The following is a 25,858-nucleotide window of genomic DNA, read 5'->3' on the forward strand; positions in this document are numbered from 1 at the left end:
TATAGGCCCTACAATAGGAACTCAATGCAACAAAGCTGATTACTGAGACACACATTTTTTATTTATTACTTCATATACCTAAATTTATTTTGATGACAGCCTCAATCCTCCTCAGTATGTAGGATACAAACAGTAGCACACTGTCTGACGAAATGTTCTGAAATTTTGTTATAACTTTTCTCATAACCCTCCTGTTGTCCTCATTTCCAGGCACCAAAAAATATTGTTTCCTTGTCTGAAAGAAAATCCAAAAATTCAGCAAAAAAATTCCCTAAATTTCTGAAAATTTGCAAAACTTTCAGGAAAAAAAATCCAATAATTCCTTAAAAGTTTCCCTTAAAAGTTTTATTTAAAAAAATCCCCGAAATTTGGCAAGACAATTCTTGCAAATAATTTAAAAAAAAAAGAGAATTTACGCTTCAGTGCGTCGTAGGTGTACCGCCGGCGGTACACCTACTAATTTGCATAGGAATTTCAAGAATGTCCGACGGCTGCAAACACGATTATACAAACACTATACGCCGATGGAAAGCTTAGATTCTCATGAATCCGCCGGTATAAACCACTTTCAGATGCGATTACTACAGCGGGTGAGAAAAACACATTTGTCCGACAAAAACGAATATTCATCCATCCGTTCTCTATACACGGCTTCAATGCACACAGCGCGACTCACATTTCCGGGTTCATTACTACACACAAAAAAAAGATTCCACAAAAAACGGCCATAATCCAACCTTTTACATCCAGACGACACAAGCCAGTAAACTGTTTTGTCCAAAACATGTCCTGAAGTCGTATAAAATCCCCGAATCGGTCATTTTCAAGGAAATGCACCTCGTGATGCCCGTCCAATATTCCCCGTATTTTTCGTAATTTTTTTATTTAAAAATAGAATATTAGCGATTTTTTGTACTGAAAACGGCTGGAATTGACTGAAGCTTAAAGGGTTAAAAAAAAAATCCTAAAACTATCTAAAGTGATTACATATGTATCAGTAAAACTTCTAATATTTTCATTAAAGAAATTCACAAAAAAATCAATCAGAATCAATCAGATTTTTTGTTAATGTTCTTAAGAAACATTTTTAACATTTCTTTAATTCCACCAAAAAAAAATGTTCAAAGACTTCCCAAAAATGTTGAAAATGTGGACATGTGAAAACATCTTTTTTTCCTACATTTTCAAACGTTAAAACAGGTCAATTTTGACCCACAGGACAACATGAGGGTTAAAGAATCCCCAAAGGCATCCAATTGGATTCGTGGACTTATCTGGCCAGGTAATAGTTTTCAGTTTTTCTTCTTTAGAATCTCTTGGATGTTTTTGGCAGCATGCTTTGAATTGTTATGCTGAAATATTCCTCTTCTGTCATATTGCTGCAAACTGGGAGTCATCTTGTCTGCCAGTATTTTGGTATATGTACAAGCATGATGCCATAGATAAAGGTCATACCCTCGACACTTTTGGCACTCACGTGATCCCATATCATCTCACTCAGACCTCTGTGCTTCACTGTCAGGACTATGCATTCACTGTGGTACTCCTGACCGGGTTCATGCAAGACATGCTGAACCCTATTTGAGGCAAATGAATTGATCTTGGTCTCATCTGACCAAAGAATATACCTTGCAGGCTACAAGCAAGCAGGGTTTGTTTTCTTAGATGCTCTCCATAGAGGCTGATATTGTACACTACTCGTCGTGCTGTCTGAGCTCTCATAGAAACTGATTTCCACTGATAACCCCTGTGATGACTCTGAAACACTCGCCTTCCTAGAACTATTCTGTGCAAGTAGCGAACTGTCTGTGGTATCATTTTGGGAGGACGGCTACTGCAGCTCTGGTCAGAGCTTGTTCTTGTTCTATACCTCACAAATACTGCTGCATGTGTGTGTCCACTGATTTCAATTGGTCACAGAAGATTTATGGTATTGTAAAGATTTTCAGTTGCCACAGCCATAACGTAGACATGCTCATTTTAGACCCGTGTTCTTGTAAATTACACTGAAAATCCCAGGTATTCTCAGTTTAGTTTCAGTGATTGCAGGTGTATTCACTCCTGTTGCATTGAGTTTCTACTTTGAGGGCTTTTACTTTCAATACAGTTTTTCTCAAGCATTTACACACAGAAATACTGGAACTATTGAGAGCCCATGCCATATCGAATCATTTAACATTTAAGTGATATTGCACGGGGGTGCTCCCACTTCTGTTGTACACTATTTGCAATTTTTCTGTTGCAGCTCTGTCCTCTCACCACCACTGTAGTCAGAAGTGCTCCCGACAGATTCTCCAATGTCAACATCCAAGGCTAACACCTCTTCTTGAGATTACCGGCTCAATAGGCTTCAAAGCTGTCAGAGCAGAGTGGAAGTGCGAGACACACACTCGCCCAAACAAATTTCCTTCCTCCTCCAACTCCCCAGTGTTTCTGACCGTTCTCTCTGTCACCACTTCCCCATGGAGACGTGCACTTTTGTCAACATGAAAGTGTGACCTCTTGTTCCAAACTCTTGAACTCTGACTTTTCCCACTTTCCCCCTAGGGATAGAGTGGAGAAAATGACGCTCCCGTCCTGTCATTCCTCTAACTGTGCACCCTCCTTTCCTTTACTGTCCTTTCCTCTTGTCCCCTCTTTCTCCATTCTTCCCTTTCCCCTTTCCTCCTTTCCCTGTAACTTATCTTTTGCTTTCCTGAATTTCTCCACTGTTCTTGATGGTCTGGTACATGCTTCACAGTTTCCAAGTGTTATGTCAAGGAATGTTGTATTTCCCTTGCCTATATTCCAACAACATTCACTATTCAGTTAAAGCCTTTTTTGCTGCTAACTTTCCTACTGTTGCATGTGATAGAACATACCAAAAAGCAGTTGTGAAATGGACACCAGCTGCTAAGGAAGTGTTTAAAAGAGCTGGCGAATGAAAAGCTTTTCAAGTTAGCTTGAAGGACTCGATGTATTTGCCCTCTGGAGGCTAAGACGTGCAAATACATTTCCCAGTTCTGACAGTTTAACGAGTACTCTGCTTGAATTGGACCTTTAAAAATCAGTCAGTTGTCATATTTTCTCCTTTCATTTAAAGGTAAAGTCAGAGGTTGAGTTTGTAATTGTGCCACGTTCCCACGAAAGCTTCCATACTCAAATCTTCAACTGCAACAAATCTCAAAAAACAAGAAGTGGGTGAAACCGCTGCCGCAGAAACAACAATCATCATATTCCATCTTCTTTTAACAAACATGCCACTGCAAGTTGCATCAATTGAATGAGCTTTGTATCCTGTGAAACCGACCTGGAGCTACTTCAAAACCTTCAGTAGGGGGTGTGGCATTGCTCTAACCGTCGGCTGTTGGCAAAGTACCTGGGCGGATGACTGATTCCCCAAGAATGGTTGATGAACAAGTTTCTCTGACTATGACATGCAGTCTCATGCACAAGAGGATTACTGAAAATCCCTTTACATAGAAGTAAGCAGTTTATGTTCCTTTTCCCTTTCCCAAATGCAACCTAACCAGTTGAAGTGAGAATATTTGCAAATTCAAAAATGCACAGAGGATAGTTTAATATTAACATACAGCTTCCCACACACACATACCAAATCACCTGCACATAGGATTTGTTTCAATCTAGTTTCCGTCTCTTTATTTCACTTCCACACGTAGGCTACCGTCCAAGTCATAGCTAACTGATATTAACATGTTGGCTGCGCTCATCTATGCTGTTCCAGACCACATGTTTGTCTAAGTGCCTGCTTGATGTGGAAACAAGAATGCAACTGAAACACCTTGAGGCAGACTTCACGGGGACTTTAATGACGGTTTCTCACACAGACACAGACATTACGCTCTAATGCCAAGGAGGAAACACTCATGTTGAAGAGTGCTGTCTGCAGTTTTACTTACAGTTGCTTTTATGAAACTGTTGCCTTCATGTAACTGCTGTATGTGTGACAAATGTTAAATGCACAGTATATGTCCTCACATTTAAAGCTGTTAGTTTATTTAAGGGAATTTAGGTGAGGATCAAGAGCACAATCATCCACTTTTTTTTTGGAAAAAATGGTGCAGCATTAGCAAAGTGTGATATTCTCTCGTGTGAGAGCTCATTTTATGGTCTCTACCACATCTGACAGGAATATCTCAATCTGTTACTAACTCACTCAATTGAAATTCTTGATTTCTGCATCCCCATGTGCTTACCATATGGTCTTTGAACAAGTACAGCAGATGCATATGCACTTTCATTTATATAACATCTACAGGGTTCTGCAGCTCAGAATGGTCTGGCTACACCTCATCACCATTCTGCTTTAGGTAGATAAAGTGTTCGGTGCTGTTTATATTTCTTAAAACACTCACAGTCGTATGGGGTGAAGCCAAGTGAACTGAATCCTAAGCTAAACGTGACATTTTCTGAATTGTAGTTTGCTGCTTGGAGGTTGTTGCTTCCTGTAGTGAAGGTGATTTTGAAAACAATAAAATGTAGACAGCAGAAGCGGCGGGGGAAGCTGCATGAACTGCTAGGTCAATGTCAGGCTCGTACCCGCAGCCCGCATCCAGTGAGTCACACCACTGACTGCTGCAGCTCCATGTCACAGATTACTATCATCATCATTAGAAAGAATTTCTGCAGAAATTCCAGGATTTGAATTATTTTTCTTCCACTGTATTTGGGCACTGTAAATGGAAAACATCAAGGACCTCCAAAGTCTGACAGAGACAATTTCAGTTCATTTAATGACATATAATTTGTTCCCAGGTGCATGCACCGTCAGAATATTATCAGTTTGGACTATCAGCGGGCATTTAGGTTCAGCATCTTTCACTAGAAATAAGGTATTGCTCTCTCTTCCACTGATGAGAATGGATTTAGCCGCCCTAAAAGTAAAATAATGAGCAAAGAGGCTAAGAGGATCCATATAAAAAAATGAGTACTGTTAATCTCCGTTGGCTCACTACTACGAGTGACCCATGTCACATTTTCAGTCTTTTATTCTCGTGTGAAAAACACAAGAACAAGACAGACAGTATTTTCGGATGTCATCCACCTGCTTCCTCATATTTCATAGTTAGTTTCACCTTGTTACATTGTGTCTGCAAGAGACACAACAAGCAGGTTCCCTGATCAGTGTTTAAATGGGACCCCTAATGTTTGTGATTACCGACAACAGTCCCACACAGGTGGTCATACCTATGATGATACGATGGATGCCCGGCAGTGTTTGATTTGTATAACCAGTTCAGACTGGATGTCTGGTTGCACAGTGGGAAGGAAGGAAGCAATGGCACCCTTTTGCCGTGAAATCAAAGGCCCCCACAGAGGGGAAAATGGCATGCTGGGACCAAAACAGATGGCGATGGATCTTTAAATGACCCTTTTTCACACACCAGCATGTGTTAGACACACGCTCACTTAAAGGTGGCCTTGTACGTTAGGAGTGTGTATGTGCTCTCTGTGCTGTGTGATTTCTGTGATGCTATCAATTCTGGAGCTAATGGACCGATTTTCGAGGTTTTGAGCTCTACACACACACGTCCTCAGACAGTGAGGAAATGCCTTTTGTATGTGTGGATGTTTGTTGGTGTGAGTGTGCATGTTGTCATGTGTACAACACCATCAATTTTCAAACCAATGGGCCAATTCTTCCTTGCAAAAGCAGTCAAGGAGCAGTTTGTTGATTGCAAAATCAATGTAAGGTCTCTCCTGGCCAGTCATTCAGCATGATGGTTCCCAAATTGAGGATTCCTTAAAGACAGTCATGTGCCTCCCAGTGAAATGGTTTGACTTCGCTGTTACGTATTCATCCAGTGGTACCTCAACAGCAATGGTAATTAATCAAGCAGTGGAGGTTTAATTTTAAAGCGATATATGCATTTTCTGCTTGTGATCACTTTGGAAAACACATTGATATGTTCAAACCTGTTGTCTAAAATGGTAAGGAGGTACATGAGGAGTTATGCATTTCTAAGATAAGTGTCAAAATCCAGTGCTGACTGCCTGTCTGTTAGGCTCAGTGGGTCCTGGGTTGGGAATGAGGTTTCATTTTTTTGGTCTTTGGTCTGGCTAGGTAGAGCGAACCATTCCTGAGAAAATTTGGTGGTATTTGAAGTCAACAAACTTATTCCTAATTTCAGCACTCCTTTGAAAGCCTGAACCCCAAATTAATGGACATTTGTTGCCATAGCAGCAAGTGAGCAAGCTGACCAGAAGTGAAATGTTTTAGCCCTCTATGGTGTGAAGGAAGATTTCTCTTTCTCATAACTGAAGCAAAACAAACATTGCAACATAAAATTTGACCAAAATAACAATATGCAAGCATATGAACAGCATTCAAAATGGATTAAAAAGCAAAAGTTACTAGTTTAGATGGGCTATCTTTCTGCAGTCCAGGATGGATGTCTCAGTCTGTCTGTGAGCACACAAGCAGAGCCTGGTGGTGCTGAAACCGGCTTCTAACTGGACATTTTCCCTCAGAAACAAAGAGGATAGGAAAGGCTGCTGCTGTCTCTCACACCATCTACTACTAAAAATTAGGGGGAGTTATGTTTTTCAAATTTTGTGAATTCATCCTATCCTTTGGAAAGGTGTTCACGGTTTTATAGATCTGTTCTTTCCACAAGCACAGACATACACAGCTAGAGTAGTGTGTGAATTAGTCTGAACTTTATTCTTTTCTTCATTTACAGAGTAAATGTTTACAGTATTTTTTCAGTGTGGACAGACCACTCACAAACCATGAGGAGATGTTTACTGACTTTAACAACACTACCTTCAAATTTTAAGTTGCATCAAAGGATTAACATTGGTCCAGTGACTTTTTATTTCATTGTGACGACCTCAGCTCAGGGTAAAACCACATGAAGAGGAAGTAGATTAGATCAACAGGTTAGTCTTCAGACGTAATTAAGCGCTGATTATACCGTCTCACAAAGTTACCGACACAACAGACAAATGGTTGTTGTTATTATACTACTTTTCTAATCCACCAGGTGATTCAAAGTCTTTGTTGTGCTGTAACTAATACGAACACTACTGCTCAGAATGTGCATTTTGTCTCCAGAACTGCCACAAAGACACAAATATTGAGCTGCATGCCCTCACAAATGAGGACAGTACAACACTGGCCTTTGACGTATAGTTATTGTTATTAGGTCGGTGTTAAATTTACCATGTCCACGAGAACGCAAGGGTTCACTAGCGTTCTCGTGACATAAACTTTGTCATCTCCAAAGGCCAACTCCACACAGACCCCTCTGGAGCTCTGGACCTCCATGTGCTCGTCAAAGCTGGTACAGCTACTCTAGAAGGGTAGTGGTGTGCACGTTTCACAGTGGTGTTCATGTGTGGAATACTTAGATGCTGACTTATTACGCATGTATGAAATGAAGCAGACAAAAAAGCAGTATAATAACAGCTATTTGTCCAGAGTGTTTACATTTTTCAGTATCATCCACAGATGCATCATCGTAAACTGTAGCGAACTTAAAAGACGTTAAAATTTTCATCATTTGGAACCCACTGGACCCTTACACGCTTGTGGACATGGACAGAATGATACCAAATGAAAGAAAATTCTGCCTTTGATTGAATAATTTCTTTATTTTCGTGTCATGCACACAAGCATGACAACACCTCATGAGTTTACAAGACACCACTATACTAGCAATGCAGCAATACGTCCAAAACACACATGATTCTGCTGCTCACTTCTCAAACAAAATATGTTGCCTTCTACCCCAGACCTGGCAAAGAATTTCTGCCATGAAAAAAAGCTCCCCTTCTAAAACATAACTCAGGTTTTTCATGGCCATCCAACCAAAACAAATCAAAATAAACAGAGGACATCTTCCTGAAAAGTACCTCCCATACGTACAGGACAGTAGAACACAAAATGAAGCTCATTCTCAGCTTCACCTAAATTACTGAACAAACTAAGTATGTCCTTGTATGGAGTAGCATTAAAGCTCCCAGTCTCTAAAGATAGTGGTCATGTTCCTGAGGGTAACTGTGCACACAGTGATCTCTGTGTTTTGCTTCTATTATATTTCACACAAGATTCCACAGTGTATGTATCCTTTATAAGACAATAAATCTGTAATTTTGGTTTATACCAAATATCAACAGACCATTTTTCTCTAAACCTAAGAAACATATTATTTATCATCTCCTGAATATCACAGAATAGCCGATTATGAAAAATAAATGGTGAGTTGTTCAAAGGAAATTAAGGCTTTAGCTCATTAATCCAGGGGTAATGATTCTAGATGCCCCAAGTAAATATCTTTTCTTGTGATTCACTGATTGGACATCTTCACCTGTCTATTCCAAAAGCAAAGCATTTGGCATTTACGTCTGCTGTTTGGAGGTCCTCATCCCATATCTCCAGTAATCGTCAAAACTGAAGTAAATTTATGGACTCCCAGAAATGATTGAATCACTCTATGATGCACTGTGTTACAACTATAAGGAGTAAACAGTTCTTTTGATGGGACTCAAGTGTCTTAAAGAAGCAGAATAAATGTTCAGTCCCTGCGGTATCTTTCTCAAGAAGATCCAGCACCAGTATCACTTGTGTCTGCAGCTATTTTAAGCTTGAAGTTCTACCTTTCAGATGGCTCAAATTAAAGTTTTGGGATGACAGAGTGATAGTTAGTGGTTAGCACTGTCCTCTCACAGCTGAAAGGTTCTGGGTTTAAACCTGTTTTGCCTGTGTGGGTTTTCTTTGGCTGCTCCAGCTTCCTTCCACAGGTGACAGGTTGATTGGTGATGTTAAACTAGCCGAACACTCACGCAGCGCGAGTGTGCATGTCTGTTTGTGTTACCCCTATGATGGACCGCCAGTGTCAGCTCGGCTAGACTCCAGCCTCCTGCAACCTCAGCGAGCACACTTTACAAAACCCTCAGTCGTGTCAAGCTATCCCAAGGAATCATTTCAATTCCCGGTTGGTTAAAGACGCAGTAAAATTCAGCATATTGCTCACTTAAGCTGCACTTGACTGTTTAAATATGATCCCACACAAACAGATGCTTCACTTTGTGCCTGTCAGATTACATCCTAGTTCACAAAGCACAGTGTTAAATAAAGTATCTGTGTCCGACCCAGCACTGAAGGCAGAATGTGAACTTTTTATGTAATAAGTGAGTAAGAAGCGGAATCACTGTGAGGTGACCTTGTTGTTATCGGCGATACAACTCACCCCATTCCGAGGTCTCAGATGGGAGCAGATACTCAGACATTCACAGAAATTTCCTTCCTGCTCCTCCCTGGCCTCGAGCCCGCTGGATTTGAGCCGAAACCAGCAGGAGAAGACAGGAAACTGACAGGATTACTGTGACTGGGTCTTGCTGGGAGCTGTGCAGTCATACAGATGCGAGCACAAATAGGGTGTGCCCAGCGGTTGAACTGCAGGGGAGTATGGCTTCTTCTTATTCAACGTGGGGGAGGAACAGGGGAGGGAGATGAAGGTGAAGACATGCACTGTGGGACTAGATATCCTCCACTGGGGATGTCCTCGTAAGGCCCTTCCTAACAGGCTTGAGGAGGTCAAGTACAGGGAAAATGAGGTCCTATCAACGTTGATTTTTCAGATTCATTGCAACATTTGCATTCCTACACACAGTAATTACTGTCAGTCTGCATGCATAATTTTCTGACTTTTCTGTGTTAAACTTGGCAAAGTTTGGTTATTAAGCATGTGAAGTTATTAAAAAACAATTGCATCTGCCCTTCAGACAAATACATGCCTGCACTTAATGCCTACAGGTCCAATAAAAATGGCTGGGAACATTTGAAGTCTGCCAGAATGACCCAGGAGTGAACCTGAGCACAAGATAGTTTGGAGTGCAGTTCGTAGTGTTCCTCATTATAATGCGACTTTGATGTTTTTCTAGCACTTGGTAGCTGCTGGATGAAATCTTGAGCATCATAGGTGGTACAGAAAATACATCGACTTATTCTGTGTAAGTTTTGTCATAAAAAGTTTTTATTTTGAGACCTTTAATCATTTCTGTTTTTATAGTGCTTTTCACCAAATTCAAATTAATGTAAGAATTTTTTTTTATTGCAATAATTTTTTGTATGACATGGTTGCACTATCAGGCACTAAAGTGAGAAACAGCAGTTTGTTTCCTGTGTATTTTTGTAAATACCTTGTGAGAAATGACATTAAAAGGGTCAATATATAATTCTGGCACTTTTGAAGTCCATGGGCTAAATCTTGCATACATTTTTATTAAAAGTTTAAAAAATATTTTTTTGTTCATTATAATCATGTCTTTACAAATTCCATAATTATTTATTATGGAAACAATCACTTACTAATTAAAAAAAAATGTTTTTGTTCTTAAGTGTCAGAGAGCAGCTGGTTCGACTTAAATTTCACTGGAAATCTGCAGAAACTAGCTCTCACCTTTTGACTATTGAAACACTGCATATACAAATGACTGCAGACATGCTAAAAATTTTTTATAAGAACAGAAACAAATGAGGGAAAACCCTGAAGTGAGCTTGATTGAGAAGAATAACAGGAATAACCGAATAATCGTCTGTACAGCTCTGACATTTATTTAATTGAGTCTGCTCATTCATTCACCTAGTTTCAACTAACTCTGACAACTGAGCCTTAAGAACCGGCTCTCTTAAAAGAGCCAGAATTCCCATCACTAGTGCTCACCGCAAGGTCATTTTTTATTAAAGATTTCATCCATCGGAAATGATACGACTGAGCAGCCTTGGCGGAGTACTGCCCTCTCTGCTTTTCTTGCATTGTTGGATGGTAAGCCAGATTTCTGCACTGCTGATGGAGGCCAAGTGACTATTTATTTCTTTAAAAGGGAGGACTACTGATGAGGACAACTCTGAACGAACAGATATCATCAATCGATATTAAATGTGCAAATGAGGTGTCACTATCACTGTATAAATCAGAAAATACTGTATACAGCCAAAAAATCTATCAAAAACCAAACAAACAAACAAACAAACAAAGCAAAAAACAACAACACATTTTGCTACATTTTAATGATTAAAATGCTCAGTAAATGAGGCTATGAATTATATCTGAACAAATCCCCCCTGGAAAAACCTTTAGAATGTGCCATAGATAGAATAGGACTGGGAAGTTTATGTGTGTGTAAGAGGGGGAGATTTCTGACCAAACTTATTTTGAGAAAATGGCCTGTAAGGATATGTATTCTATTTAAAATGCACAAGCACAGTTAGACAAAGTGTGGTAGAACAAACACCTAGCTGTATATTTTGGATGTTTTCCCTGTAGTCTGAAAGGAAATGTAATGAAAAAAAAATATCCTAAAATCTCAAAATTGGCTGGTGCATGAAAGTGATGTAATGTCTCTCCTTAATCTAGCAGGCATCATAGCCTATGAACTGATCATTTATAGAAAAAATAGCTCTATAGAATGATAGCTGACAGACAAATGCAGTGAAGTAGAAAGATCTGCGTTATATTAGCTTCAAACTGTAGTTGAGTATATGCAGTTACACTTTAAACACGATCGAAGATGAATACTTACATATGATGGAACAGGATATTCGTATGACATCAGTTCTTGTATTTGAATTGCATTGACACTACAGCTTTGTGCAACTAAACCAGTGAAATTTGTGGTGACAACACGAAAACAATGGCACGTTGTCGGCAGGATTCGAACCTGCGCGGGGAGACCCCAATGGATTTCTAGTCCATCGCCTTAACCTTTGTGTTACTAACCTCTGTGACGAGGGCCCCAGGTTCAGTGTCACCCTCCAACAACACCTGGTCTTCAGGAGGATCGAGACCACCAGCCCCAAGCTCAGCTGACAAGCGGAGAGCAGCGTCAGGCTCATCTGGCTCGTCCTCGTCCTCCTCAAGCACCTGAGAGGGGATTTCGGGCATCTGTTCTGGAGCAAGCAGGTCACCTCTGTTGGTCTGGGCTAGTAAATATTCGACAGCAATCCGCTCCCCTGTAAACAGTATAAACACAAAGATGAACAGATGACATACATATACACATCTCCTATATGTATAGCACAAACTTTGCACCCAAGACACAAGTCACCTGGGTTGAGGGGATGCAATAGTCTACTGTACCAGTCTCTCTTACCAGTAGGTTTCCCAGGTGGGTTGAACTCTGGAACCAGATCACAGCCATGGACTGTGTCCAATATTCCTACCGTCGCCACACTATGCTGGTATGTACAGTGACGCTATTACAGGCAGAACTCTGTTAGCAAATCTTTAATCCTCGTGTTGTTGAGGTGAGACATCAATCGTACGTCAAATGTTCTGAGGGTTGAGGCAGCCTCCACAGCTACTGCCTATTTAGCCCAACCCATGTTCCACCTGGATGCTCCTTCCAGGATGTACATCTGCATGTGTACTGCATTGCAGCGCCAGCCTAACAAACTAAATGCTTTAGTCAACCACTATTGTAAAGTGAATACATATGAATACGTGAAGTGGTAATCGTATTGTCTTGACACATTCTCTGTCATAACATAGACACTTGATGCGACTGTACCTGGAATGAATGCACACTGGTGTCGGTGAAAACTCTCCAAGGAGGAGGATCCCCTATCACACCTGATAATGTCCAGTTCTTTCCCACCCTTCTGGAGTGTCCACACCTTTGTGTACAGCGCAACTCCTGCAGGATCTTGCAGGCACTCCAGGTGCTTTTGCTGTACCTCCCACATGTGGCGCATGCTTTTGTGGCTCACCAGATGCAGCCCTGTGGTGTCTGTCAGCTCCCACACTGACTCCAGGAGCCCTGAAATCATACTGCGCATCTCTTCCACTCCTCGCGTCCTCCTCCTGCAGTGCCTCTTCAGTTCCCTTGGTCTGATGGTGGCCATGAGTTGTGCCTCAGTGGGAACAAGCCCGCTGTGGTTTCTCTTCCACTCTGCTCTTTTGGCCTCTTTCAGGCGTTGCACATCCTCCTTGTCCCATTCAAAAACACAAGAGGAGACCTTTGCACAAAAAAGGCCATAAAGAGGGTGGTGTTCGGTGGTGAGACCACAATTAAAGCGGCGCATAAAATGGAAACTATCCAAGCGCACTCCAGACGTCCACGGACGAAAAAGTTTAAGGACTGGAGACACACCTGAGAAAAACAACCATTGATAATTACACAAACCATGACACCTGTGTGTGGTTACACCTTGATTAAGTAAACTCAGGCGCTGCCCAGTTGCCAGTACCACTAATCTCCCAAGTGGTTGGAGTGTAACAAAAATAAAAATAAACACATTTAATACAAATGGCTCTAACAGTGTGTGTGTGTGTAAACGTGTGTAACATTTTTCCACACGTATATTAAAAGAAGCAGAAAAGAAGCAAATTTCAATCACCTGACTGGCTGCAACAGTCCCGGTCAACATAGATGACCTCAGGCTGAGCTTGGCTTGCATTCTTAAAACAAGTGACGATGCCCTGGCACAATTCCTCCAACCCTGCACCTTCACCCGTCGTTAGAACGGAGTTCAAGACCTGGCCAAACTCATTGCCAATGTTAGTCATCCATGCTGCGCTGTCAGCGATCCCACCAGCCAGCTTCTTGGTGATCTGCAAAACAAACACGACTTTAAAATGCAAAATAAAGATATTGCTCCACGAAGTAAACCCACTTCCTGTTTTGTTCTAATTATACATGTTCTATTTTATATGTTTTTTACAGTAGAAACCCTAACCTTCTTTGTTGAATCCATTTTAAGGATTCTCCCATAGGTAGAAGTTATTACTCCCTTCATCTCATCCACGTGGCTGAGGATGTCGTTGAAGTGGACTGTCTCAAACCACTGGGCAAGTGGAAGGGGCCTGAAGGGTGGTGGAGGGATGTTGTCAGCTGCAGAGGGGACAAAGGTCGCCATCTTCTTATGGCGCTCACAGTCAGAGCGGTAGCGGATGGTCTGACGTGCCCACTCCTCACTGTACGCTTTCTCTATTACTGACTGGATGTAGGAGGAACTGTTACCGCTGGTCCTCGACTTAAGGAAAGTCACACATTTTCTGTCTAGAGCCAGCTGTGTCGTGAGGACAGCGGGGAACAAGCTCCTGTGTGCCACATCCAGCTGGGAGAGAATATCCTGGCTCCATGGACAGACAGGCTGAGAGCACTTGCTGGAACGTGGATAGTCCCCTCCCACCAGGTAATAGCAGCTATCCACATCAATCACCTCCCTGACTTTTCTCTAGATGTCTGAGCTGTTCATTTTCCCGGGAACACTGTGGGCATTTCAGCGGAATCCCCCACATCCTCATTGGTGCCCAGATGAACATCCTCTGCCGGTAGTACCACCCAGGCTCAGGAGGAGATGGGCTCCAGTGGTGGATGAAACCAGCAAGCCTTGATTTTTTGTACTGTACTGGTCAAAAGACCTACAGTACCCTGCACCTTGGCCCCACAGGTGTCACAGACCTCCTCCGTATGATGATCAGACAGGTGCTCAGAGAATTTTTCTGCCTCCACAAACTCACTGCACTTATATCATTGCACTCCTTGTCCTGCCACTGATGCTCCTGTCTTTGTGTCTTCTCTCCTTGTCTCTGTGTCTCCTTTCCTTGCGTCTGTGTCTCCTCTCTTGACTCGCCCTGCCTCCGTCTCAAACTCTCCTGCCTCACTGGAGCCAGCACCTGAATACAGATCTGCTGACTAGGAGAAGATATTATGCATGTAAGTATGTTTATATTGTTGTTGTGAAGCACTTTGTAAATGTTTTCAAACCTGCTATATAAATATTGCTGTTTATATTTTTTGTTATTATTCGTACACAGACAGATGTAAAACGAATGAAAAATTAAACTAATTATTATAAGTTTAACTTTTAATTGTTAAATTATTATTATACTACTTATTATGCATGTTTAATATAGCTGGATACATCTGTCTGCTATGTTCAAACACATAACCAGGCTCCATTACCGGCGGGGAGAAAATGCCACACAGAGCCAATAAATTACTGTTATACTAGCGAAAAATGAAACTTGCCACAATTCAATCAAATCTTAAGGCTTTTCCCGAGAAATCGGCAAAGTTTACACGGTACACAAACACATAAATAAGTTACTATTGGTCTTCTGATTCTGTCATATCACCAATATTCCTACCGTCGCCACACTATGCTGGTATGTACAGTGACGCTATTACAGGCAGAACTCCGTTAGCAAAGCGGCTACTTAAGAAGAAAAGTAGAAATACAAGTTGAATAACGTGCTAGCTTCAAGGGAAATTGAATCTCATATTGTTTTGTCACATCGTTTTATATTCGGCTTAAACAGTGCGTTACTTTTCTGAGTTTTAATCAAGTTTCCAAACCTTTTCTGCACTTTTCCCGGGTCTTATGTGGTGAAAAACATGGCCGATATTCTGAAGAGATACCCACGCCCCCTTTACATCACGTGATCCGGTATACTGTTCGGATTGGTTCGGACCTGTGTTCGGACATCATTTCGACCATAGACATATATCTATGGTTTCGACGGGTCCAAAAAATTTTGGTGACGTGTCTATGGGCGCCATTTTGTTTCCTATTCATGAACGCCGGGTTTTCCTGTTAACATTGTTTACACCGCAGAGAGTAATTCTAGGTAATTTCTGGCTTCATAAATACCTGAAAAATGACGGGCTGTTGTGCCTTTGGGTGCACAAATCGATCGGAGAAGGGATTCCACATGTTTAGATTTCCCAGTAATAGTGAAAGAAGGAAACTGTGGGAAAATAAAGTCCGGAGAGTGGGATGGAAACCGACTTCATCATCGTTTTTGTGCCAGGTTAGTCCTGTATGTACTTTCATGTTATGATGTATGGGTGAGTGAAAGATAGAAAAGTTTGATGTGGGTTTAGGCAGTTGTGGTTATTTTGACTTTGACCATTTTCATGAATGGAGCTGCATGAAATACGGGCCGCTGAAGTTTAACGGGTTTGCCCGTTAAACTTCAGTGGCCCATATGTGCAAACGTATTTTGCTAAATTGACTGAAGCTGCAAACTCGATGATAGAAACATTATACACCCATGGAAAGCTTAGATTCTCATGAATCCGCCGGTATATACCACTTTCAGATGTGATTACCACAGCGGGTAATGTAAACACATTTGTCCAACAAACAGCAAATAACGTAAACAGCACAACTCACTTTTGAAGGCTCAAAACTAGTCACAGATGAAAATATTCCACTAAAAACGGCCATAATCCAACCTTGGACATCCAGAAAAAAACAAGCCAGTAAACTATTTTGCCCAAAACATGTCTTGAAATCAGTAAGCAATCCACAAATAGCTAATTTTCGTGAATGTGCACCTCGCGCTGCGCGTCCCATATTGAGTGAATGGAAACAAAATGGCGTCAAAGCCCCAGTTGTCGCAACTCTGATAATGTAGGGACTCTAGTTTAGAACTCTTTGATCGTGTTAGGAATGTGTTCGGAACTGTTCCGATGTGTTAGGAACTTGTTTGGATGTGTTAGGAACTCGTAGCAGTACATTTATTGGGGGGCGAAAACAAAAATGCAAAACAATGGCACGTTGTCGGCAGGATTCGAACCTGCGCGGGGAGACCCCAATGGATTTCTAGTCCATCGCCTTAACCACTCGGCCACGACAACTGTCGACAGTGAGGGATGATCGAGAATGTTTTCAGATTATAGACTGTGTGGAATGTTATTTCGATGATGTACTTTCTTTCAAAATCCTCATACATGTTCAGGCTCTGTGTAGTCGCTGGCATATGGTCGCTGGTGCAAAGTTTCATTTTGTGCTCAAACATGTTAATGGAGGATACAGCTCCATCTGGTGGCGGCTCACACTTGTTGCTTGCTGTCAGCTTAATGGACTGTACAAAGTCCTAACAATTCCTAACAAAGTTCCTAACAGCTCCTAACAAAGTCCTAACAGTTCCTAACGATGGGGGGCAAAAGAGCCAATCCTTTGCTTGGTAACAGGTACCGTTCGAAGAGGCAAAGCAACCCATCACATGCTCAAAAACCTCTTCAGAATGTCGGCCATGTTTTTCACCACATAAGACCCACCCGGGAAAAGTGCAGAAAAGGTTTGGAAACTTGATTAAAACTCAGAAAAGTAACGCAGAATTTAAGCCGAATATAAAACGATGTGACAAAACAGTACGGGATTCAATTTCCCTTGAAGTTAGCACGTTATTCAACTTGTATTTCTACTTTTCTACTTAAGTAGCCGCTTTGCTAACGGAGTTCTGCCTGTAATAGCGTCACTGTACATATCAGCATAGTGTGGCGACGGTAGGAATATTGGTGATATGACAGAATCAGAAGACCAGTAGTAACTTATTTATTTGTTTGTGTGCCGTGTAAACTTTGCCGATTTCTCGCGAAAAGCCTTAAGATTTGATTGAATTGTGGCAAGTTTCATTTTTCGCTAGTATAACAGTAATTTATTGGCTCTGTGTGGCATTTTCTCCCCGCCGGTAATGGAGCCTGGTTATGTGTTTGAACATAGCAGACAGATGTATCCAGCTGTATTAAACATGCATAATAAGTAGTATAATAATAATTTAACAATTAAAAGTTAAACTTATAATAATTAGTTTAATTTTTCATTCGTTTTACATCTGACTAATAATAAAAAATACAAACAGCAATATTGATATAGCAGGTTTGAAAACATTTACAAAGTGCTTCACAACAACAATATAAGCATACTTACATGCATAATATCCTCTGTTCTTTATGTCCACCTACTAGCTTGGCATTAACCTGTTTTATATTTAATGTCTACCGATGACTAAGAAAGGAAAACCAGATAGTTACCGGAAGGACATATGCCTAAAATATGCCCAGGGGCAATACCATTTTTCAACTGGCAAACGACCAGGGGCCAAGAAATGGAAAGAGGCCTTGGAAAAAATAGATGCTTGCCCCCTGCAGAGCCATACGAGGGATCTGTTTGAGAGAAGTCTGAGATGCTCCTGTGGGTTCCATAAGGTAAGTGAAATTATTTACTAAGTCATGATGAGTCACTGTAGCATGGGGATTTGTTTATTGAGCAATATGTAGTTGCACAATTCTGGAGGAAATTAGCAGTGTAGGATTCCTATTTGCATGTAGCATGACCCTGTTTTTGTACATCCCCTCCTAGTCAGCAGATCTATCATCAGGTGCTGGCTCCAGTGAGGCAGGAGAGTTTGAGACGGAGGCAGGGCGAGTCCGGTTCGACACAGGTAAAGGAGACACGGATGCAAGGAGAGGAGACACAGAGAGAAGGAAAGGAGACACAGAGACAGGGAGAGAAGACAGGCATCAGGAGGACCGTGGAGAGCACCCAGGAAGCCGAGTGGCTCTGCACCTGGACAGCAGGCGGCAGAGAGGTACTTGACCACAATTTGCTATCATTTTGATTTAATACAGATCAGTGCATGTTATTTTATTGCAATCCCTGTGACATTGTCACTTGGTTCTTCATGATGTGACATCCTTGTTCACAGTCCAGATCATATCATGTTTCTGTCCACAGACTATACATGACTCGTGGCCAAGCAGCCCAGGACCCTGAGGTACACAAGGTCTGTGAGTGTGTTTGCCTCAGACTCGCCAAAGAGTTTATGCAAGCACGCAACAGGCCGAGGGACACAAGAGGAAGAATCATGCCCATCCCTCAGTTAATAGTCACTGTCTACAGCCACCTTAATATCTTTTTTATTTTTATTTATTTTATTTTTATTTGTCTTTTATATTTATTTTATTTACAAGTAAATATGTTCATTCACTGCTGCAATCATTTGCAAGTAGTGTAATTGCTATTGCTGAAAAAATATATAAGTTGCTATTGCAACTATTTGCAAAAAACAAAAAACAAAAACAGAACTAACATAGTTGCACGTTTTTTTTTAAAAATCATCAGTTAGCCTTTCAACACCATTAGCTAACACAATGTAGCATTAAAACACAGGAGTGATGGTTGATGGAAATGTTCCTCTGTACCCCTATGTAGATATTTCATTAAAAATCAGTTGTTTCCAGCTTGAATAGTCATTTACCACACCAACAGTGTCTAGACTGTATTTCTGATTAATTTAATGTTATCTTCAATGAAGACAACTGGTTTTCTGTCAAAAATAAAGACATTTAAGTGACCCCAAACTTTTGAACAATGCTGTATATATAAAGTAATCTTAAAGTACCGCCAATACTTGACATTTCTGTGTGAAATTGAAAACATCAAATAATGCTTCTCTGAAGACAATAAGATTTTACCAGTAGTAATTAGTGATTAACCAGCAGTAACATCCTTGTTTATTTTTAATAAATGAAAAGTGTGTGTCCCGTATTGTAAAGCCTGAACATACTAAAATCAGTCTAGCAGCACAGTGGTGAAGGAATCTCACATGCACTGCAATAAAAGCAGCAATACTACAAAAACAGACCAATATAAGCACACTGTTGTATTAGAAGTTTAATTGAATACATCATTTGTTAGCATTATTTTTTTTAATCATTATTATTAGCAATATTCTGATGTGTTTGTGAGTAGCAGATACAGCAAAACTGTGGTTGGTGAAGATGGACCGAGTCATTTTTAGCCACTTCTATATGCTGGTTATTTTAATCTATTAACGCATCATACTCTTATTATCATATGTTTTGTCTTTAAAACAATTCTGTTTGAAGTAACCAATAAATACCTCTAACTGCTGGTAAAAAGTGTTTACATATAAGATGAATCAGTTTTACATTTGTTCTGAATTGTATACAAAACATTTCATCATAATTAATATCAGTGTAACAAGTTCCGTGCAAAATTACATTTCTGAAAAATGTGAATAGAGGAATATCACATATTTGCTTTAATGAATTCTTTATTCAGCCCAACACTTGCTCCAAAGAGCTTTTTGTTGTTTTTCAGTGCCTCCTAAATGTTCAGTGAGTTGAGATCAGGTGACTGGGGAAGAAAGTACATGAAAGTCAGCTCTTGTTGGTCTTCTTTAGTCTTCAAGTCAAAGCTCATCCTGCTGCAGTAGGAATTCATCTCCACTGACCTTCAGACTACAGGATGGAACATGTCTCTGGTTAATAGAGAGCTGCTTCTCTTTAGTCAGGGTTGAGTTGATTCACTGCAGGTGTCCAACTCCAGAACATCTTTGACTTCACTATTTTCACCACAGTACTGTTCCTTACATTACTGCCACAGATCTTTAATTTGGATTCATCAGTGAATAAGACTTTATTTTTCATCATCCACTGTGAAATCCTGCTTCGTTTCAGTCCAGTCCCAGAGTCCGGCTTTGCTTCTCCTCCTTAAAAGTGAAGTAGAGTTGCTCATCGTCTTCTGAGACTCTATCAGACAGCCTTCTTTTGACAGGGCTTTTGCTGATTGGAGTCTCAGGACAAAAGTCTGTCTGTGATGAAGTAACTATTTTATCTCTCAAAGAGCAATGCTTGACATATTGATCTTCTGATGGTGTGTTCACCTCTGGTCCGCCCGATTCGGCTTTGGATACAACTGATCCAGCTTCCACAAAGTGTTCTAAAGTGAAGTGGACTGCTCCCTCGATACCGAGGAAGCTCCTCTTTGCTTTGAGTAGCTGTGACTTCCAAAGCCTTTCACATAGCTGTGGTTTTCCCAGTATCACAGTGCAACTTAGCGAGCATTGTTTGGCTGTAAGCTTGAGACACAGAGGTATTTTAACAGACAAACAACGGCTGCAAACTGATTTAGTTGACGAGGCAATCAAATCAACCTGAGTGTCATCTGAGCCCCGCTTCAGTGAAGAAAACAGCTCAAGGAATTGTGACCTTTTGCAGAAAGGAACTAGAGTTTGATTTCACTATTTTGCTTCAGTTTGATTGCTGAGCTAGAAATAATGCAGAAATTGAAATTTCTTGTTCACTTTAAAAGCCAGACCTTCTTGTGTTATTGTATGTTTCGAAATCTGAACACTGTCAGATTTTCCCCCCAGATTTTTTCACTTTTCTACCCCTCTGTATAGTAATGTACAGTAACTTCAGAATTGTACTGAAAAATAAAAGTATAATAAAGGTACTTAGTTGTATTCTGCCACTGAAACAGCAAAACAGCCGAACTAGTAAACTGAATCGCTGATTGTTACGTAGCACAGGATCAGTTCTGCATGTATTCATTTGAGGAACTGTAATGAATATGAACTACATGGCAAACAGAGGCCGACACATCGTGTTACATTTCGTGATATAAATTATTTATTTACATTTACAGAAAAATGACCCCATCAAGACAACGTAGTAATAACTATTGGAAATAGAACCCAAGATACAGTAGCTGACGTCATCGTCACAACCGAACAGAGAGCTCTATAATAACATTGTGCCCTCTGTCAAAGGTCTCCTATAACACAAGGTGCAAGGCATCACGTGTAGCCCCGAAAACCCCCCACCCCCCTCCCGGACTGAACACACACCTCATTTAAAGCCCGTTACCCTGCTTTGCACTACCCCGATTTGCTTGTACCCCTCATCTATAAACAACAGACACCGACTAGCCCGCCTCTAACAAAGCGCACACATCTAATACACATTCACACACACCCACACACACACATTCAGTATCCTCAGCGGCCCCTCGGCCCCAAGACCTCACAGTTCAGTTTTTCAGGAGAACCTTCAGAAGAAGGTGTAAGGAGATACATGGGCAACTGGAGGGGGGGGGGGGGGGGGGGGGGGGGGGGGGGGGGTGTTGCTGGCGGCGGTGGCGACTGATGACAACATTACCCCAGCGCGTGAGTCTCACCACTGACTGGTGTGCCAGCTCTGTCTTTGCTCCATGGGCGTTCCTCAAGTTCATACTGGGAGAGAGGGCGAGGGGTGAGGGGAAGCAGATGCTAATTTTCAGGGTTGGCCTACTAGGGGGAACATCTAACGCCACAGCGCCCCATAACGTGAAGAGGACGCTGTCCGGTGTGTCTGGGCTCAGATAAGTCGAGTGGAGGCGCGCATGGTATTCTCTGAACTGAAGTGAACATTGTTCTGCTTCTGCCGGTTGATCCTGTTGGTCCGTGGGCACTTCCTGGACAAAGACACAGGTGAAGGAGAGAAACAAGAAGATACTTTTCTCAGTGTTACTATATCCCATCAAAAGACCAAAGCCAACAGTGATCTGATCCTGCTCAAGTATTATCTAATATATGCTCTACCGTTAAAAGGTTTGGGGTCACCCAGACAACTTCATGCTTTCCATGAAAATTCACACTTTTATTCATGTGCTAACATAATTGCACAAGAGTTTTCTAATCATCAATCAGCCTTTCAACACCGTTAGCTAACACAATGTAGCATCAGAACACAGGAGTGATGGTTGCTGGAAATGTTGATCTGTACCTCTATGTAGATATTCCATTATAATCAGCTGTTTCTAGCTACAATAGTCATTGACCACATTATCAATGTCTAGATTGTATACAGTATCTGATTAATTTAATGTTATCTTCCTTGAAAAAAACTGCTTTTCTTTTAAACTAAGGACATTTCTAAGTGAGCCCACACTTCTGAACGGTAGTGCATATCCTTATATTTTACATTTGCACTTGTCTTGCTACAATGAACACCAGTGTGCATTTTTGGGGTTTTTTATAGCCACCATTAATTTATGACAAAATTGGATCTTGTTTCATAATAAATGGTAGCGTAAGTAAAATAGAAAAGCTATGTAATTGATGGTATTGCCCAAGCACTTCTTTACATCGGTTCAGTACAGTGTTGTTTCCAAGCAATGTTCAGTTAGTAACAGTAAATAATTATAGAGATGAAGACCTTGTTCTCATGTAAATGTGTTTTTATGGAAGATAGCTTTTTCTATGTCTTTTGGCTTTTTGTTCACATGCAAATGCTGTTTAAGGTCACTGAAAATTGAAGAATTATTAGAAACTGAGTTTTCAGTTTTGAAAGATAATGGGAGGTTTGGCATGTGTGAGTCAGAGTTTGCACAGTTCTTCTCCTGTTCTGATTCTGTACAATGGCAGAAGTGATAATAGTGTTGGTGCTAACATTGCTAGCAAGACTTTTTTACACGTTTACAAGTAAATCTGTAGTGAATCCACCACTGTATCATGGAACACACGCATCACAATCAGTTCACAGATATTTTTTCACAATGTGTAGTGATTAGTAGGCTACTAGAACCACAGGCTCTTTATAAAAGATGGACATAGTCACCATGATACCACTCAATGGTTTGTACACTACCATTTTAAAACCATTGAGTTTGAAATTTAGCAGTGGCCACCTTGCTCTTTTTAAATCAGTTGCAATGAGTTAGTGGATCTGACTACACACAGCAATAGCAGCCCTCTGTTTATCACAAAGTAGCTCCACCTTGAATCACACGCTGCTTTATCACCAGTTTTCCTTAAAATGGGATGATAATTTACAAAATAAACACCTTGCTGCATTGAAGAAGCTTTGAAACTAACAATTGAGATCATGAACTCTCTATCAAAGTGTTGATGAGGAAACAGATCAGGCAAGAAGTAGATACATTTTTTCATAGACTTTGTGCAATCTGACTTCTTTTTATTTTATTTTTTACAACCAGAGGCCCCTAGTGGCTGTTACAAAGAATGCAGGTTTAAGGTCTGCATTGGCTTCACTGTTCAAATCCAGAGGCCAAGTCTATCTTTAATGTACAGTCTGTGGTGAGAACAAGTAATAGATATTATTTCAGTTTTCTGATTGGCTGACATGGCTTTAGGTTAGAGGTATATCGCTGCCTGTTGTTTTGGCTTACTGTTGAGAGTGCTTGGTTTTTGAGAACGAAGGAGGAAAAAAATACCCGTGGACTAGGCCTAATGGCCATTTTCAGCTCTGAATAGTTCTTGCAGTCTTCCTCTCTGGCTGTGTAGGCTTGACAATCTCCTCCAATAAGAGAGGGCAACCTGTGTTGACTGAGAGGTGAAGTCCAGGGTAACAACGGTTGCTGAAAGATTCACCACCGTTCACAAAAACTGTTGCTGCAGGCACAAAGGGAGCAACTGAAGGCAAATCAGATGAGTAAACCATATATACATTTTGTTTTATTAATGCCTGTTTTCTTTTCTGGATTTTTGCAGCTGGAAAATAAGAAGTCACAGTATTTGTTCAAAGTGTCCATATGTTTTCTGAAATCCCTACGCCTTTATAAAAATGTAAAAGCTTCTGTTTCTTTGGAGGGTTTCGGGTTAGGATAGAGAGGTCAGAATGTTTCAAGACACAAAATAGGCATTACTGGTTTTGTTCTGTTCTTTTTTTATGCGATATGAGTAGGGTAACTGGGGGAAAAAAACAGAATAACATGGTAACAACATGATATTTTGCACTGAAATCCTTTGGGGCAGACCTTTTCGCAGATTTGACAGAATGTCAGGATGCAGAGCATAGAGATGACCTTCTCCACTATCGCCTGCTTGTCCTTTAAGTGAATGGTGAATGTTTATAATAAGCAAAAATCACATAAAACTCCAGCAACATGCAATACATGAACTACAAGCAGTCTGTCCAGCACAGAGGTCATCCATTTGTTTCTTCACTCACTTGATTCCACTGTAACAAGTAAAAGCCATGAACTTCTCAAGGCAGAGTTTTTAATATGTCCGTGTTAAATGGATATCGCTGAACTGCAGGATACATTAGTGCTACTGTAGCTGCGTTTGGTGTTATAAATTCTCTCTTTGCTTCTTTATCTTCTCTCCTTACCCTCTCACCCTGCCCCTTTACAACTGCTCGCTCTCTCATTTCGTCCCCCCTCCTCCTCCCCTCCTTTGCTCGGAGGAGCAGTTTTGTCTCGGCCAAAACTCTTTTAAAATCTTTTATTAAATGTCATAAATTGCTTAGGTCAGCCCGAGGCAGACAAGCTGCAGGCTATATATGTGTGTGCGTGTGTGCGTTTGTGGGTACATGTGTGGGTGGGTTTTTACTGTGAATACAAAACGCCTGTTAAAACACAAGTGTGCATGCTTGCCTACACAGATAACTCTGTGTATCAGTGCTTGTGCGCACACACTGCATGTTGTCAGATGTGTGTGCGTGCCCTCGGGGAAAGTGACAGTACTTTCTCTCCGTTGTGAAAAGCTAGGTGACCTTTCAGCTGTTTCCTCCAGGCTCGGGAGCTTGTGACTTCCAAACACACACAACATGGAAAACACTGCTCCCAGGCTCATTAGTAGGCTGTGTTTGTGAGTGTGTGTGTGTGTGTGTGTGTGTGTGTGTGTGTGTGTGTGTGTGTGTGTGTGTGTGTGTGTGTGTGTGTGTGTGTGTGTGTGTGTGTGTGTGTGTGAGGGCAGGACTCACCTGGTAATGCAGAGCACCACCACACAGATGATGACCACCTGGAGTGCTCCAATGATAGAGGCGATGAGGACGTAGTGCAGTTTGCCAGAGCCTGGCACCACATAGAGCACGTTGTACTCTTTGATGTCACACTTAGGGCCCCTAAAACCCGTGTCACAGCTGAACACACACACACCACATAGACACACACACACACACAAATGAGGAGAAAGAGAAAGAAAGGGAGTCATTGCTTTGAACTGAGCGGCAGGTTAAATCCTTTTAGTGACTCTAAATGAAACGCCGTTACCTATTTGATAAAGACATTGTGCTGGAGCACTGCATCACACAAAGGGTCCTTGAGAGAAATTTTTTCAGGACTACTTTTGCGTGACCTCGCGTTAATGTTACCTCTCACCCATAGAGGAAGGCTTAACTGTATGATGATACTGTGTCATGCATTATAGCAGACTGCTGTTGCTTGTGACTTCAGGAACAAATCTGCATTCTTGAAGATAGCTACAGTAGCTGGTTCAGCAGCTCTCTCACTAAACACTGCTGCTGTAGCTCCGTAGAAAGCCAACAGACCTGGGATGGCATTATCAGTGCAATGATGAATCGA

General features: G+C 41.1%; 1 protein-coding gene, 1 long non-coding RNA gene and 1 other non-coding gene across 3 annotated transcripts in view; 1 reads left to right on the plus strand and 2 right to left on the minus strand.

Moving 5' to 3' along the window:
• Positions 1–16,514: 16,514 nt before the first annotated feature.
• Positions 16,515–16,596, minus strand: trnas-aga (transfer RNA serine (anticodon AGA)). The gene has a single exon. It is a non-coding gene; the product is annotated as a tRNA-Ser (tRNA).
• An 81-nt stretch (positions 16,597–16,677) lies between these two features.
• Positions 16,678–19,144, plus strand: LOC127537191 (uncharacterized). The gene is made up of 3 exons (XR_007946808.1): positions 16,678–17,949; positions 18,104–18,332; positions 18,479–19,144. It is a non-coding gene; the product is annotated as an uncharacterized LOC127537191 (long non-coding RNA).
• A 2,013-nt stretch (positions 19,145–21,157) lies between these two features.
• The window catches only part of tmeff2a (transmembrane protein with EGF-like and two follistatin-like domains 2a), a 144,324-nt gene continuing 139,623 nt past the window's right edge, over positions 21,158–25,858 (minus strand). Inside the window, exons 9-10 of the mRNA XM_051959146.1 lie at positions 25,258–25,416; positions 21,158–22,003 (exon numbers count right to left, since the gene is read on the minus strand). Of these exons, the coding sequence (XP_051815106.1) occupies positions 21,907–22,003; positions 25,258–25,416 (256 nt within the window). The 3' untranslated portion in view covers positions 21,158–21,906. The remainder of the gene's footprint in view (positions 22,004–25,257; positions 25,417–25,858) is intronic.

This window comes from Acanthochromis polyacanthus, chromosome 14 (assembly GCF_021347895.1).
Source record: "Acanthochromis polyacanthus isolate Apoly-LR-REF ecotype Palm Island chromosome 14, KAUST_Apoly_ChrSc, whole genome shotgun sequence".
In the NCBI taxonomy this organism is placed as follows: domain Eukaryota; kingdom Metazoa; phylum Chordata; class Actinopteri; family Pomacentridae; genus Acanthochromis; species Acanthochromis polyacanthus.